The sequence below is a fragment of the Arachis hypogaea genome, chromosome 6, assembly GCF_003086295.3.
Source record: "Arachis hypogaea cultivar Tifrunner chromosome 6, arahy.Tifrunner.gnm2.J5K5, whole genome shotgun sequence".
Classification (NCBI taxonomy): Eukaryota; Viridiplantae; Streptophyta; class Magnoliopsida; order Fabales; family Fabaceae; genus Arachis; species Arachis hypogaea.
In genome coordinates, this window is record NC_092041.1 from 12,967,399 (window position 1) to 12,980,927 (window position 13,529).

At 28.2% G+C, this 13,529-nt stretch overlaps 2 protein-coding genes across 3 annotated transcripts; both read left to right on the top strand.

Moving 5' to 3' along the window:
- The first annotated feature begins 1,101 nt into the window (after window positions 1-1,101).
- On the top strand, window positions 1,102-1,875 carry LOC112696108 (uncharacterized). Its single transcript, XM_025748712.2, has one exon. The coding sequence runs from the start codon at window positions 1,133-1,135 to the stop codon at window positions 1,775-1,777; it is 645 nt and encodes a 214-aa protein (XP_025604497.1). The 5' UTR covers window positions 1,102-1,132; the 3' UTR covers window positions 1,778-1,875.
- Window positions 1,876-10,403: 8,528 nt separating this feature from the next.
- Window positions 10,404-12,335, top strand: LOC112696109 (protein EMSY-LIKE 3). 2 transcript variants are annotated; one of them, XM_025748714.2, is made up of 7 exons: window positions 10,404-10,568; window positions 10,763-10,947; window positions 11,021-11,130; window positions 11,212-11,320; window positions 11,502-11,660; window positions 11,770-11,838; window positions 11,984-12,335. In XM_025748714.2, the coding sequence occupies exons 1-7, from the start codon at window positions 10,541-10,543 to the stop codon at window positions 12,050-12,052; spliced, it is 729 nt and encodes a 242-aa protein (XP_025604499.1). In that variant the 5' UTR covers window positions 10,404-10,540; the 3' UTR covers window positions 12,053-12,335. The 2 variants fall into 2 exon arrangements, with proteins under 2 accessions (XP_025604499.1, XP_025604498.1); XM_025748713.2 differs by having other exon boundaries at window positions 10,428-10,568; window positions 11,475-11,660.
- Window positions 12,336-13,529: the final 1,194 nt, after the last annotated feature.

Consider the following 13,529-nt stretch of genomic DNA (forward strand, 5'->3'; position numbering starts at 1 on the left):
AATAATTAATTAAAGATCTACGTAAATAAGGTATCAAAGTACGTACGCATATACCATAAGTTCCCAACTTTGGATGCAAATTAAATTTACTAGTAGTTTGAACGAAAGTTCTTAGCAATAAGCCATTAAGACCACTACTTGTCTGTGTTCTTCAAGCATTAATTAGATTAAATGAATCATTTATTTAATCCTGGTTCTTCTCCTACGTACTAGTAGCTATTGGAATAATCAATAATTAAATAATTCTAATACGGTTCTTAATGCGCTGGCGATTCTTAAGCCTTAATCACCGTTCTCGAACGGCTTAACAGTACTACGCTATATATACAATAGATTTATGGATTTTTAATTGAAATAAAATAAAAAATTATTTTTCCAAATCTAATTTTTTAATTTTAATTTTTTAAATATGATTTTTTTTTTGCATTTAGAACAAGTTTCTGCACCTCGACGAATTCTATAATTTATATAGAATTCGCCTGATCTCTGCCGAACTTTTATATTTTTTATAGAGTTCGTTTTATCTCCTAACGATCTTTAATATGCTTCTTTGTATATATTACAATTTATAACTAACAAAGTTGAATTAGTCCCGTAATTAACTCACTAGTGTATTTAAGCAAAATGTCGAAAATTTGAAATCCAACCTAAAAGATACTGACAAAAAATAATAATAATAAAAAAAATTAAATTTATTTTATTTAATATTTATTAATTCTAATGAGAATTAATAAAATAAATTTTGACGGTTTTTATTTTATCTTTTTTATTATCAAGTATTGAAAAAAAATGTATATATTCATCAAGTGGCATAGATCACAAATTAAACTAAACTATATCCAAAAAAATTTGAACCGGGCAAGCGGGTATCTTATCCCAAGCAAGCATATCCAGAAAAGAAAAAAGAACAATGGCATGCTATTACTGCATTTTTTACTATTTAATTCTTTTTATTTTTTCCACAGGAAAAAGATAATTAATGGCATAGTCCTTTAAATAAACTAAAAGCGAAAGGGCAAAAATGGAAATAAGGGAAGACCATTTTTCACACCTTATATATATAAATAAGAGAGCATAGTGTTATATGTATGTATAGTTGTATATCCACCTGCCACAAAGAAAAAGAGAAAAAATGTTTAGCCACTCATCAAATGTGAGAAGCAATAATAATAATAATAACAATAATCTTCAAGTATTCTCAGTGAAAGCATCAACACTACCATCATCATCATCTTCAACTTCAACCTTAAGCTCCATGAAACTAAAGAGAATCATCCACACCCTAATAGTCTCCCACATGTGTAGAATCATTCGTGCACTATCTAAGGTCAAGGAATTTATGCTTGACATTCTCAATAACCCTACCAATAATATTATTCACTTTCCCTACACTTCTTCTTCGTCGCAAAAAAAGCGCCGCAATAAGATTATAATGGGATCTTTTAGGCTTCATTATAATTGGTGCTCTTCGAAATCGTCACATGTTTTGCCGGTTCCTCAACGGGTCTATGAAGGGTTATGCTGTGAAGAATCATCAACAACTCAGAGTAACAATGGTGGTGAGGATTGTCCCGATTTGCAACTTGCAGGGTATCTAAGGTGGCTTGAGGAGAAGAAGGTTCAAGAAGGTGAAGAGAAAGAGAAAGAGAAAGAGAAAGAGATGAATGAGATTGATGTGTTGGCTGAAATGTTCATTGCGAATTGCCATGAGAAGTTCAGGTTGGAGAAGCAAGAATCTGATAGAAGGTTTCAAGAGATGTTAGCTCGAAGCATGTGAATTGAAAAGAAAGAGAGATGAATAATAATGTTGTGTTTTTGGATCCATGTTTTGCTAATTAATTTTCTTGCTTTTGCTATATACTTCACTTCACTACTTATTCACCTTGTTAATTTCTTTATTTCCTCTATCTTCTCACATTGGAATTTGGGTTGTTAATGATTAATTGTTATGATTAGTGTGGGAAATAGGGTTAAGTATCTGATCTGCCTTTTTTGGTTGCAACTTTAATTTTCAAAAGATGGAAGGGAGGGAGATCGGAGAAGGGTACATCACTAATCAGAGATGGGAACTTGTGCAATATAATTCTCTTCTCTATCTATGTCTTCACATACCCATCATGCTCATGCCTTTAACTTTTTAACTCATGCCTTTAACTTTTTAACTTGCAATTCTTTTCTTCCTTTTTTTTTTTAATTATATCATAGCACTTTGCTAGTTTCTTGTTTCATATTAAGATATCTACTTCTTCGTCTTTGTGTGAATTTTGCGTAATTTTTGATAGCATGTCGTCAAATTATTATTTTTTAATTTAAATTAATAAAAAATATATAAATAATTATATCTCTAATAATGTTTTTTACAATTTTTATTTTTTCATTAAAAAAAAAACTATGTGGATCTACTTAGCAATTCTTTGCTGTAGCAATGCAAGAGTTATGTTCATATATGACATATATAAAGGAAACTATTATTTCATATCATCTTTAGAAATCTTAGCTTATAAATTTGGTCATTCGTAGATATAATAATTTAAAAAATTAATTTTGTTAGAGAACTAATAATTTTTTATAAACAATAAAGAGAAATAAAAATACATTATTAACCGAAAAAAAAATTCTATCAGAAAAAGTGTTTAATAAGTATTTAATTTTCAAATATGAACTAAGTTTTAGGATATATGGATTCTCAAGCAGAAATAAAAAAAATAATAATGAAAAAAAAAAAAGCCTTATAGATTTATACGGCTCCTTGTCTTCCGGACGTATATATAACTAAATTGTGGGGAATACATTTTATCCATTGTCAAAACGAATTTTGGCATTGCATGCTTGTTTCTTAGTGCATGCTTGGTTGCTGCCAAAAAAAACATAAACATCATGTTTCTTGTACATATATATTATTATTATTATTATTGCCATAGTTGTATTAACTACATAATACATTGTATGAAATATTTTAAACCTAGCATTTTTCTTATTCTTTATGGTATTTATTTAGCTGCCCCTAGTTTCATCTCCTATTGTATAATTTATTGGGAGAGTATGATATTTTAACCCTTGAAGCTTCCTACTTCCAACTTTCCTACCGTATCTCATGCTGATTGCACATATCTTAGGTAGTGTTTGTTTTACAGTACTGGGACAGAGACTGAGACGACTAAGAGACTGAGACACAGTATCATGTTTGTTGGCTCAGAGACTGGTACTAAAGTTTCTGTCTCTGTCCCCAAAATTTCAGTATTTCAGTGCCTCCAAAATGTAGGGACACAGGGGACTGATATTTTTAGAAACAAAGACCGAAACTTTAATAACATTTTATACCTAAAATATTCTCATTTTAATTAATTAATTCCAATTTTATCCTTTGTGTAAATTAAATTAGAATTTTATTCTTGTTTCAATTTTTGTCTCTCACTTGGCACCAAACAGAATACTAAAACTTATTTCAGTCTCTGTCTCTTAGTCTCTGTCTCTCAGTCACAGTCTTTCAGTATCTGTCTCTCCACCAAACGCTACCTTAGGCACATGTCAGTTTTAGGCCACATGATATGAATTTATGACCATGGTTTTTTTTTGCTACCTTCATTTTCATAACAAGTTTTGTTTCTATATGCCACTTCTTCAATTAAGAGTGGACTCATTCTCACCTACTCCAACCTTATAGTCCCCACATATATTTTTCCCTTATTCCTATTTTTTTTTTTTATTATTTGGGGTAAGAAAAAGTTGAAAAAGGAAAGCGAGATAGTATTAGGAAAGGTACAAATTAAAATATGCTTTATGTACCACACTAGGCGGAATAGAAGAAGATACATACAGTTCTTCTTGGGGTTCATGGTCATGAATAGAATCTTATTATTAATCTTAATTAACACTGATTTAGATGATAATTATATTAAAATAATTATGATGGTCCCCTGTTAGGTGTAGATAAGTGCATAGATCATGATGCACGCATCCAAACTCGCTACAGGACAGCTAGACATACATAGGTTAATTATTGAAACAAAAGATGATGATATATAGTTATAGTAGTGATAGATCCAACATATATAGTACCCTTTTCATCCAAAATCATGTTTTGCAAGTAAAGTAATAATATTAAATGAATAAGCTTATCGAGTTTAATTTGATGCTGTGATATAGTAAAATATTTTACGTAATCATTAAATTATATATTCGTTTTTTTGAATAATTATTTATATAATTAATATATGTATAAAATTATTTTATATTATTGATAAATCAAAATTAAATTGTAAATTTGTCAATTATTTTAAAGGTATCTTTGTGATGATAATTTAAATTAGACTAAATTTTTATAATGGTTCTTGATATTTATGATTTTTATTATTTTAATTTTTTAAATTTAAAATTTATTATACTGACTTTAAAAATTCAATTTTAGGCATTATATTGATTTTTAAACTCTTTTCAGCGTTGAATCAACGAACAGAATACTAAGACTAGCCATATTTTTTTTTTATTTTAGTTTTTAAATAAGGCAAAAACAATTTTTTAGAGAATGAAAGAAAATATAATGATTTTTTTATCATATAAACTCTTCTTCTTCTTCTCGTTTTTATCTTGTTTAAATGTTAAAATAAATTAGTCATGTGTCTAACGTGACAAATTAGAATTAATTTAGTACTTAAGTTGTTAATTGGATATTGAAAAAAGTCTAAAAATTAATATAATGTCCAAAATTAAATTTCAAGAATTAATATAAATAATTTTAAATTAAAATAATAAAAACTGTAAATTTGAAAACACACTTGAAAGATTTAGTCTCGGAACGTGTTGTGTCTTACTCGAATATATAGAATAATGGAAAAAAATATAACGTTTAGGAAGAAAAGGAAGAAAAGTGAAACCTTATAACCTTAAAGGAAAGAGCACATGTCAATGACAATGGCACAAGTCATTGATGTCATATGCTGATGCATTTAAACCAATAAAGGTGACAATGTGACATCTTTAATCATATCATTCAGCTTAATTAGCTAAGGATGGAGGACGACATTTATTTTCATTCCTCTACATATATAGCAAAATTGAAAGTTCTACATAAAATCTTAATAAAGTTCTTACTATAATTCACATTAATTAGTAAAACTACTCTATATGATTGATGATACTACTTTAATTTGTTCATGGTGCATCACAAATTGCATATGCCAGCTGCATTCGTGTTGGGGTGAATAATGGTTAAATTTGTCTTTTACTTCTAATGAATTAATGGTGAACAAATTTTTTATCCTCTAGCTAGTGGATGGGTCCCTGAAAATCAGAAGCATGAATTTCCACTAACTAATTAACTTTTAGTATAGTTAATTAATTGCTAGAATAATTAATTATTAATCTTAATTTAAGATAGGGGTCTAGGACTTCCTGTCTAACTCATGTTGGATCTTGAGCTCCATGTAAGCAACAGATACGACAATAATAAATAATAATAATTAATACAATTAATTAATAAATCTATATTTTTGGAAAATAAACTAATAAGAAAACAAATATTTGTCTGCTGGTTGAGCCATGTTATGCTTCCGCTGTCTTAGGAAAACATCAAGTACAATAATTAAGTAATTAATTAGATATTTAATAATTTGCGTAATGAAATATGCTCGAGTAATATATCAATCTTGAATCTTATGCGTAACATGATGATTACACTAATGTTAATACAAACGTTGAAAAGGAATCTTTTATTGGAATTACTTTGATAAAAACGATTAAAACGTTTTTTTAAGATATTTTTTAAAAATTAAAATTTAATAAATATAATTGATTAAATTGTATTATTTTGTTAAAATTAGGTTAGATAAATTAATTTGACAAAAAATAGTGAATCAAATTTTAAATCGATCTTAAGTCATTTTTTATAAAAAAATATTAATTTATATTGGTTCAAAATTTAATTTATTAATTTTTTGACTAAATTGATTTATCTAGTCTAATTTTAATAAAAATAACACAATTTAATTGATTATATATGTTAAATTTTAATTTTTAAAAAATATCTTTAAAAAAAAGTTTTTGATATCTTTATCTAAGTGGCTCCCATCTTTTATATATAGAGAGTTTAATTTTCATACACTAATAATATAAAATATTTTATCGAGTCATATAATTACAATCATTTTATTAAATAATCATTCATGTAATTAATATAAAAAATAATTATTTTTTCTAATATAACGTTATTTGATTTAATGCACGTGTAAAACGATTTTACACCTAGAGTAGTTAGATCAAAATTAAATCCATACCTATATATATAGTTTCAATTTGATGATTATGTTATTATGATTTTGATGAGTTAGTTCAAGCATGGAGTTAGGGGAAGTGAAGACTAGTCAATGAGAATTGAGAATCCTTTTGCAATGACGTACAGGGTTCTTAGTACACAGTAAAAGAAGATGGAATTGATGCCTTCTTTCTTTTTATTCTTGTGTATGTGTTCCCCTTTATTCCAAAACTTGTTTGGCTTAGCTTGCTTTATTATTAGAGAGACATGGATATGGAAAAAGCTTTAATAGAGTGAAACCCGCTGCCTATGGTCTCTTTTAATTTAGTAGAAACTCCCTTTAAACATAAAATTAAAGTGAATATGCCTGCCTCCAACATCTTCCCATTTTATTCCAAAGATAGGATCGATCAAATCATCTAGAGAATAATAATGTTTCATAATCTATACAATTTCAACCTTAGTATAAGATCCAATTCAATGATAATAAGTGGACAAAATATTATATATAAAATATATGTTAATATTATTCTATACAAATAATTAATTTGTAATTGATTTTTTATATATATACATATATTTTAATTTTATAAATGTAGATCAATTAATGGATGGAGCTAAAGATTTATGGGTGTGGAATATTATGTTAATTCAAACAAGAAGTTGGACCTTAGGGCAGGGGATAGCCCAACTGATAGTCAACACATGAAGGATGTGTCAGGCCTAAAGATAAAATTGTTGTTTTGAAAATTCAAAAGGGAAGAGGGGTATGGGCTCTGAAATTTGAATAGCATTCAACAAATAGCTTTAGTCTTTTCAACCGTTATTTAATTTACCTTAGGCTCAATAAATTTAAGACCATAGTTAACCAAAAAAAAAAAAAATTAAGATCATTAATCTCATTTCAAAATTAAATATGTCATGATTTTGATACAGGTTATGATTTTGAATTTTTGATAGAGGAAGTATAGCCAACATTTCTCAACCAATATTGTAGCTAAGATTTATCATTTAAAAATATTAAAAAGAAATGTCTAAAATTAAAAATATTAGATAAATTATTTTAAAATAAATTAAATGATTTTAACTAATGTGGTTAAAAATATTGGTCGATTCTTCGTATTATAAAATTCATTGATAATATAATTTGTGTCAAATTTTTCAGTAATTTTTTTCTAATATAATTAAAAGATAATTAGCAAGAAATTTATCTTTCATTTTGTTTCTGAGTTATTCTTCATAATATTCATAATTGAAAAAATCTCTCAATTGTAGTAGTTAAAACACAGAAAATTAATACCAAATGAATAAAAAAAAACACTCACAAAAAGAAAAAAATTCACTTTCACTTTATGGAATTTGAAAATTTATTTAATTAAAAAATATTAATAATAATATTTTTTAGATTTTTTTAATATTATTATTTACTTTTAGATATTTGAAATCATTAATATTTAGGTTAGATTATAATTTTATTTATATTAGACTAAATACTAAATAAATTTTAAAAAATTTAAATCGTACTTAATAACTTATTACTATTAATATTTTTTTAAAAAGCACTCGTTTCCTTGTATATGCGTTCCTTATTATTATTATTATTATTATTATTATTATTATTATTATTAAAATAATGTTACATAGTCAACAAATATTATTATTTTTTGTCCACACTTGACTAACAATAATTTACACCAATATTTATAAGAATTTTACATACAAAAAATATATAATTTATATACATGAATAAATACAGTTTGTACTATATTTTTTAAAATTTATATATATAAATTAATATATTTATTTGTTAAAAATAATTTAATATTTATGTTAATTAAATAACGATAAAAAATACTAAAAATTATTGGGCATTGAGTTTTTCGTATTCCATCTAAACATGATCATTTTTCAACTCAAACGCTAATATAGACATGCAGGAATTGTATATGTCTCTCATGTCACAGCCAAGTAGAGATTTCAATCTTCTTGGCTGTAAAGTGAAGCTTATATCTAATTATTAATTATTAATACCTAAAAGGTGCATGGCGAATTGGCAATGCTTAGAATTTAGATATAACGACAACGCACTAGCCACCATCCAAACGTGACTTCTTGTCACCCAATCACCCTTCCTTCATTAATTCAGTACCATGAATACTCTTCACTATCCATGCGTGTAATCTAAGAATTCCATTTCTTTATTTTATATATCTATGTTCTTCAAAAAATAAATAATTAAAAGAATTTTGTATTTCAAAATCATTCTGAGCTCTCTAACTTTATCAACGAACACTACTATTAGCAAAACCTTAATACAATGTATAATATGGAAAACTAAATAGTATACTATATAATTATGGCAAATAATTAAAAAAAAGTACAATAGAATACATCAAATCACAAAGAGTTTCTTCTTCGATGATGAGATCGATGCTACTTGTTCTGAGTAGGATTTGGAACACTTGGTGGAGCTTTCCTCAAACTCTGTTGCACAAACACAACTTTCTTATGCTGTTTCTTGCTTCCAACTCTTCTTGTTGAAATAATAGAATCCATAGATTGAGATAGCAACTTCCTAGAGAGACCTATCTCCTTAGAAGATTTGTGATGATCATGGCTGTGGAAGAAAGAAGAGAACAAAAGAAAAACCAGAAACAAGGCCAACATAGCAGTCAAAACTACTCTGCATCTGATGATGATGATCATGATCTTCATAGTGAATAATAATAATAATTTCAATATACCAAGACGAAATAATATAAGGTACTGAAAAATTTTGAAGATTTTGATCATATATATATTGAACAATAATAAAGGCAATAACATGCTGCATGCCTTCTGCACGTGGTTCACCAACACTCACTTTGCGTTGTATTGGATCACATTCTAAAATAATTTAATAATAAATAAATAGCTGCTTAGTTCATTCGTTAATAAAGGTTGTTTGTTTTAGTGTTAATGCATGTCTATACCATTAATTAAAATATATTAAACCATGTATATAAATCCATGTTCCTAGCTAGCTAGCGTTGTAAATCAAATTCACACTCTTCAATTTTATTTGTCATCATCAACATTCGCATACACTTTCACCTCTTTTTAATGTTCCCATGTTTTCAGTATAAGCATGTGAAAACCTCATAATTTGAGTTGGATAATTAGTAAACTTTTTTAGTTTTTTTCAGTCCAACTATGTTACTTGTTACTAGCTAGCTGGCTTGTCAGACTCATTAGGAAAATATTAATGAAGATTAACTAAGACTAGTTTTGTTTTCTTCCCTTAATTTTGTTATCCAGATTCTTCTTTATTTTCTCGAAATTGTAATTAAGATAGATGTATGTGGGGGATGAGTATAAACTACGAAATGGACAGCACTTTGGAAGATTTTTATGCTTTTAGTCCCACGTGAGGGAGCCCCCACTATCTACCATATCCCATCTTCGGGATCAAATCAATGTATAATATAAAGTTGTTTTTTTTTGTATATTGTGAGTAACACTCTTTTATATGTCAATTTTTTATGTACAAACTACAAACAGAAATTAAATGAATATATTATTTTGACTTCCTATTATACCCTTGGTTTTGATCTAGGAGATTCTAGTAGCTAGTAGTACCATGATCTCTCTTTTATATGCCATTATTCATAGTTTGATTAGGCAAATGACCTTCAAGGGTATGAAAGTTTACGTAATGATAGAAGTGGAAAACATTCATTCATTAAAAGGGGTTTTGGGTCAGGATCCGGGCCCAACATCCTGGCCCATACCCAAAGATAGCAGAAACCATGCCCAATAGACAAATAGGCTTTTGAATATATGTAAATGGACCAAACAGGAGAAAAAGCCCAAGGGGAGGTTAAGGATCTTCGGCCCAAATTAAACCAAAAAAATTAAAATAAAAATAAAACTAAATTTTATTTAATTTACTAATAACTTTATGATAAAAACTCGGTTGCAGTCAACTTTGTATAAAGTTGATAATTAAAAATTATTAAATAAAAATTCATTTAATCAATTTTACCTCAAATTAACTACGTGAGTCTTTCTATACTCAATTAAGAGATTGCGGGTTCGAGTCTCTATCTTTAGTAAAAAAAAAAAATGAGTGAGCATGAGCTTTTATAAAGATTTTAAATTCTATAGCGAAAACGAAGAAACGCATGTCCTACTTGCTAGAAAGAAATGACGTAAAAGAGAGTTTGTTGTTTCTTGTTCCACTCTGAAAACTCACTCACTCCGCATTTCTCTTGTGCATGCATTGTACGGAAACAAGTTCTTTCCTTCATCATGTATCATCATCAACATTCACACACTGGTATGATTATACATTCTTATATGTTCATCATTTTGCTTACTGAATCTAACAACAAGAATTCTTCAGATGGCAGCAGCAATTTCATATTTTTATGAGGAAGTGATTATTCTTTCAAACCCTAATGCTTTAAATTATAGAGAACACAATTGATTGTGCATGATCTAAGTTAAAGCCCTTGAATTTTTGAGTCACAGATGAGAATGTCCCTCCCTTGAATCAAAATAGCACCATAGCCAGCAATGGAAGATCTGCTCCAGTTGCCCCCCTTCCCCACCAGAAGTTGCAGGGAAACATGGACACTCTAATTCATCAAATTGAGAAGGAAGCATACTCTCATGTCTTGTTAGCCTTCAAATGTCAATCTGATGTTCTAACTTGGGTATGTGTTTTCTAATTTCTATATATGATCTTAGTGTTTCAAGAGTCATCTCCTATGGTTGTGCATTCATCAGGAGAAAGCTGATTTGATGGTTGAGCTTCGGAAGGAGTTAAGGGTTTCGGATGATGAACACACACAACTTCTCACACAGGTGAATACCAATTCAACTATCCACCAAATAAGGTATGCTAATTATTTCAATACTTTGCAAAATTGTAGCTAAAAACAATAGAGAAAGAAAATGATGATGGAAAATGCAATCAGAGAGTGGAGAAAAACTAGCTGTTACAAACCAGCTCAGCATGTTCATGATGATTCACTCCATTCAACAATTTCATCTTCTCCAAAGAAACACAACTCATCATCCCAACCGGTAATCACCTTCTCTTGTATGCATATGATGTGATTTGTTGATCTGAACTTTTAACTAAAATTTCAGTCCCTGAGATGCAAAGAAAAATTATTCAATGATGCCCCTTTCTGCATTACTCTTCCACCAGTCTCAGTACCCGAATCAATTGTTACAGGGTTCATATTCACTAAAAAATGTGCAGCATCGTCCTGCTGCTTCCTCTGCAGGAGGAAGGATCATCATAAATGGCAGCTCTTATAGTGTTGTTCCCCCGAAAAAACCTATTCGAGAAGAAGCGATAGCAGGAAAAGCTAGGAATGAAATCCATGAGGCTGGGATTGCAATTAACAAAGCTCCCATGGTATTTTGAATTTTCCATTAGCTTGATTGTGATGTACATTGTGATTTCATCATGGTCAGAGACTCAGAGTGGGTAATAGGCAAAAATTCTGTACTTGTATTCTTTGCAGGGAAAGAATGGTTTGTATTATGATTCTGGAGAAGCTAATGAGATGGAGGAATGGGTTAATCTCAACAAGGTATGCAACTTTGATCCTCCTTAGATATTTCTCATAAAGGGCTATAGTTAAGTCTGTTTTATCCAATCATTGGTGTAGGATCACAAAATCTTATTACTGTCAACTTTATATAATCTTTGCTATACATGTGTTGTATTGATTACAGATGCGAGCTGAGGACACAGAATGGGAAAATGAAGAAGGACGGCCAATTCTTCGCATTGTCAGAAGATAACAATGAAGATACTCTTATCTCATCACCACCACAAATGGTGGTGCAGATTTGAGGAATACGCAGAATACATACATACATACCTACCCTGATATGCATTACAGAGATCAACATAATTCTCAGTAGGTGCGGTTTTCTTAAAATTAGGCACAATATGCAATGAACATGTAAATGCAAATGAATGGTTCCATGACAACAAGTTTTCTCTGCAATTCCTTGGCATGGTATGTACTATGTAGACAATGTAGTGGTTGTATTCAATAGTGGATTCATGCGCAAACGTAAATCATTCATTGGCCCTAAATTTACACTAGGCTCTAAACATGTTAGGGTGTGCATTCATGATGTTCTTTCCCATCAATAATTAATACATGATAAATTCCTTAAGCATAATATATAATTTATTTATGTTATAAATGTATCTCCTAGTATATAACAATATTTCAATAAGTCATCTTGTAATTTAGTTCTTATATATATATATTGTAAATAGTATATAAATTTTTAGCAGCTTAATAAGACCTATTAGGTTTTTAATCATGTTTACATGAAGGTAATTTGATGTGCGGATAAGGTATTTCAAGCTAATGTAATTTGATATTAGTCAAAAATAATAAATGTTATACTAAAAAAAAAGTTATGGATTCAACTCTTAAAATTAATAAAAAAAAAATTTAAAGATTACATAAGAAATTGAAGACATGTTGAAAAGAAAAAGTTTGTATACCAACTATTTTTCATATCCCTATTATATGTCATATAGAAATATAGATAAAGTTTGTCCTTTTTTATTAATATTTCAAGTAAAAATCAAGTATTTAAAATTAAAGCTGATATTTATTGTTTTTTTTAATATATTCATGTTAGAGTTCACATGTTACAAATAAGAAATAAAAAATAAAAAATAAAATTTTGAAGCTAACAAACTTATTTTAACTAACATGTAATTTATATTTCTTCATCATTTTGTACTTATTTTTTAAACATCTAAATATGAGTTAAACTTTAAAGTAGTTATAAATTTTTATTTTGTAATTTATTTTAGTCCTATTAATATTTTGGAAAAGTATAGGGTATCAATATACTATGTGTCAACTTATTGTCAACAATAATTAATATCAAAGACACTTTTACTAGAAGAAACATGTATAAGGAGACATATTTAAGAGACACATTCATAAAGATATTTTTATTAGACACAGTCATAAAAAAGATATTTTTGTTAGACACATCCACAAAGACACTTTCACTAAATACAGCCATAAGTTGGTAAAATCCTTGTTGGTTTACGTAGCGAGATTGTAATATTTTTTATCATATTACAAATAATGAAACCATATTTTAACACGTGTTATAACAGAAAATATTAAAAATTTGATGTAAATCACGGAGTAAAAATCAATCTGAATCGAAGTAATTAAAAATTCACTAACCTATTTAAAGTTTATGTGAAAATTTAAAAATTATTTTGAGACTTAAG

Bases quoted from the DNA above. Each gene is read 5' to 3' on its own strand.
- LOC112696108 (XM_025748712.2), top strand. From the start codon at position 1,133: ATGTTTAGCCACTCATCAAATGTGAGAAGCAATAATAATAATAATAAC.
- LOC112696109 (XM_025748713.2), top strand. From the start codon at position 10,541: ATGTATCATCATCAACATTCACACACTG. The intron at 11,131-11,211 runs GTATGCTAATTA...AAATGCAATCAG, and splicing joins TCAACTATCCACCAAATAAG to AGAGTGGAGAAAAACTAGCT. The intron at 11,321-11,474 runs GTAATCACCTTC...CAATTGTTACAG, and splicing joins ACAACTCATCATCCCAACCG to GGTTCATATTCACTAAAAAA.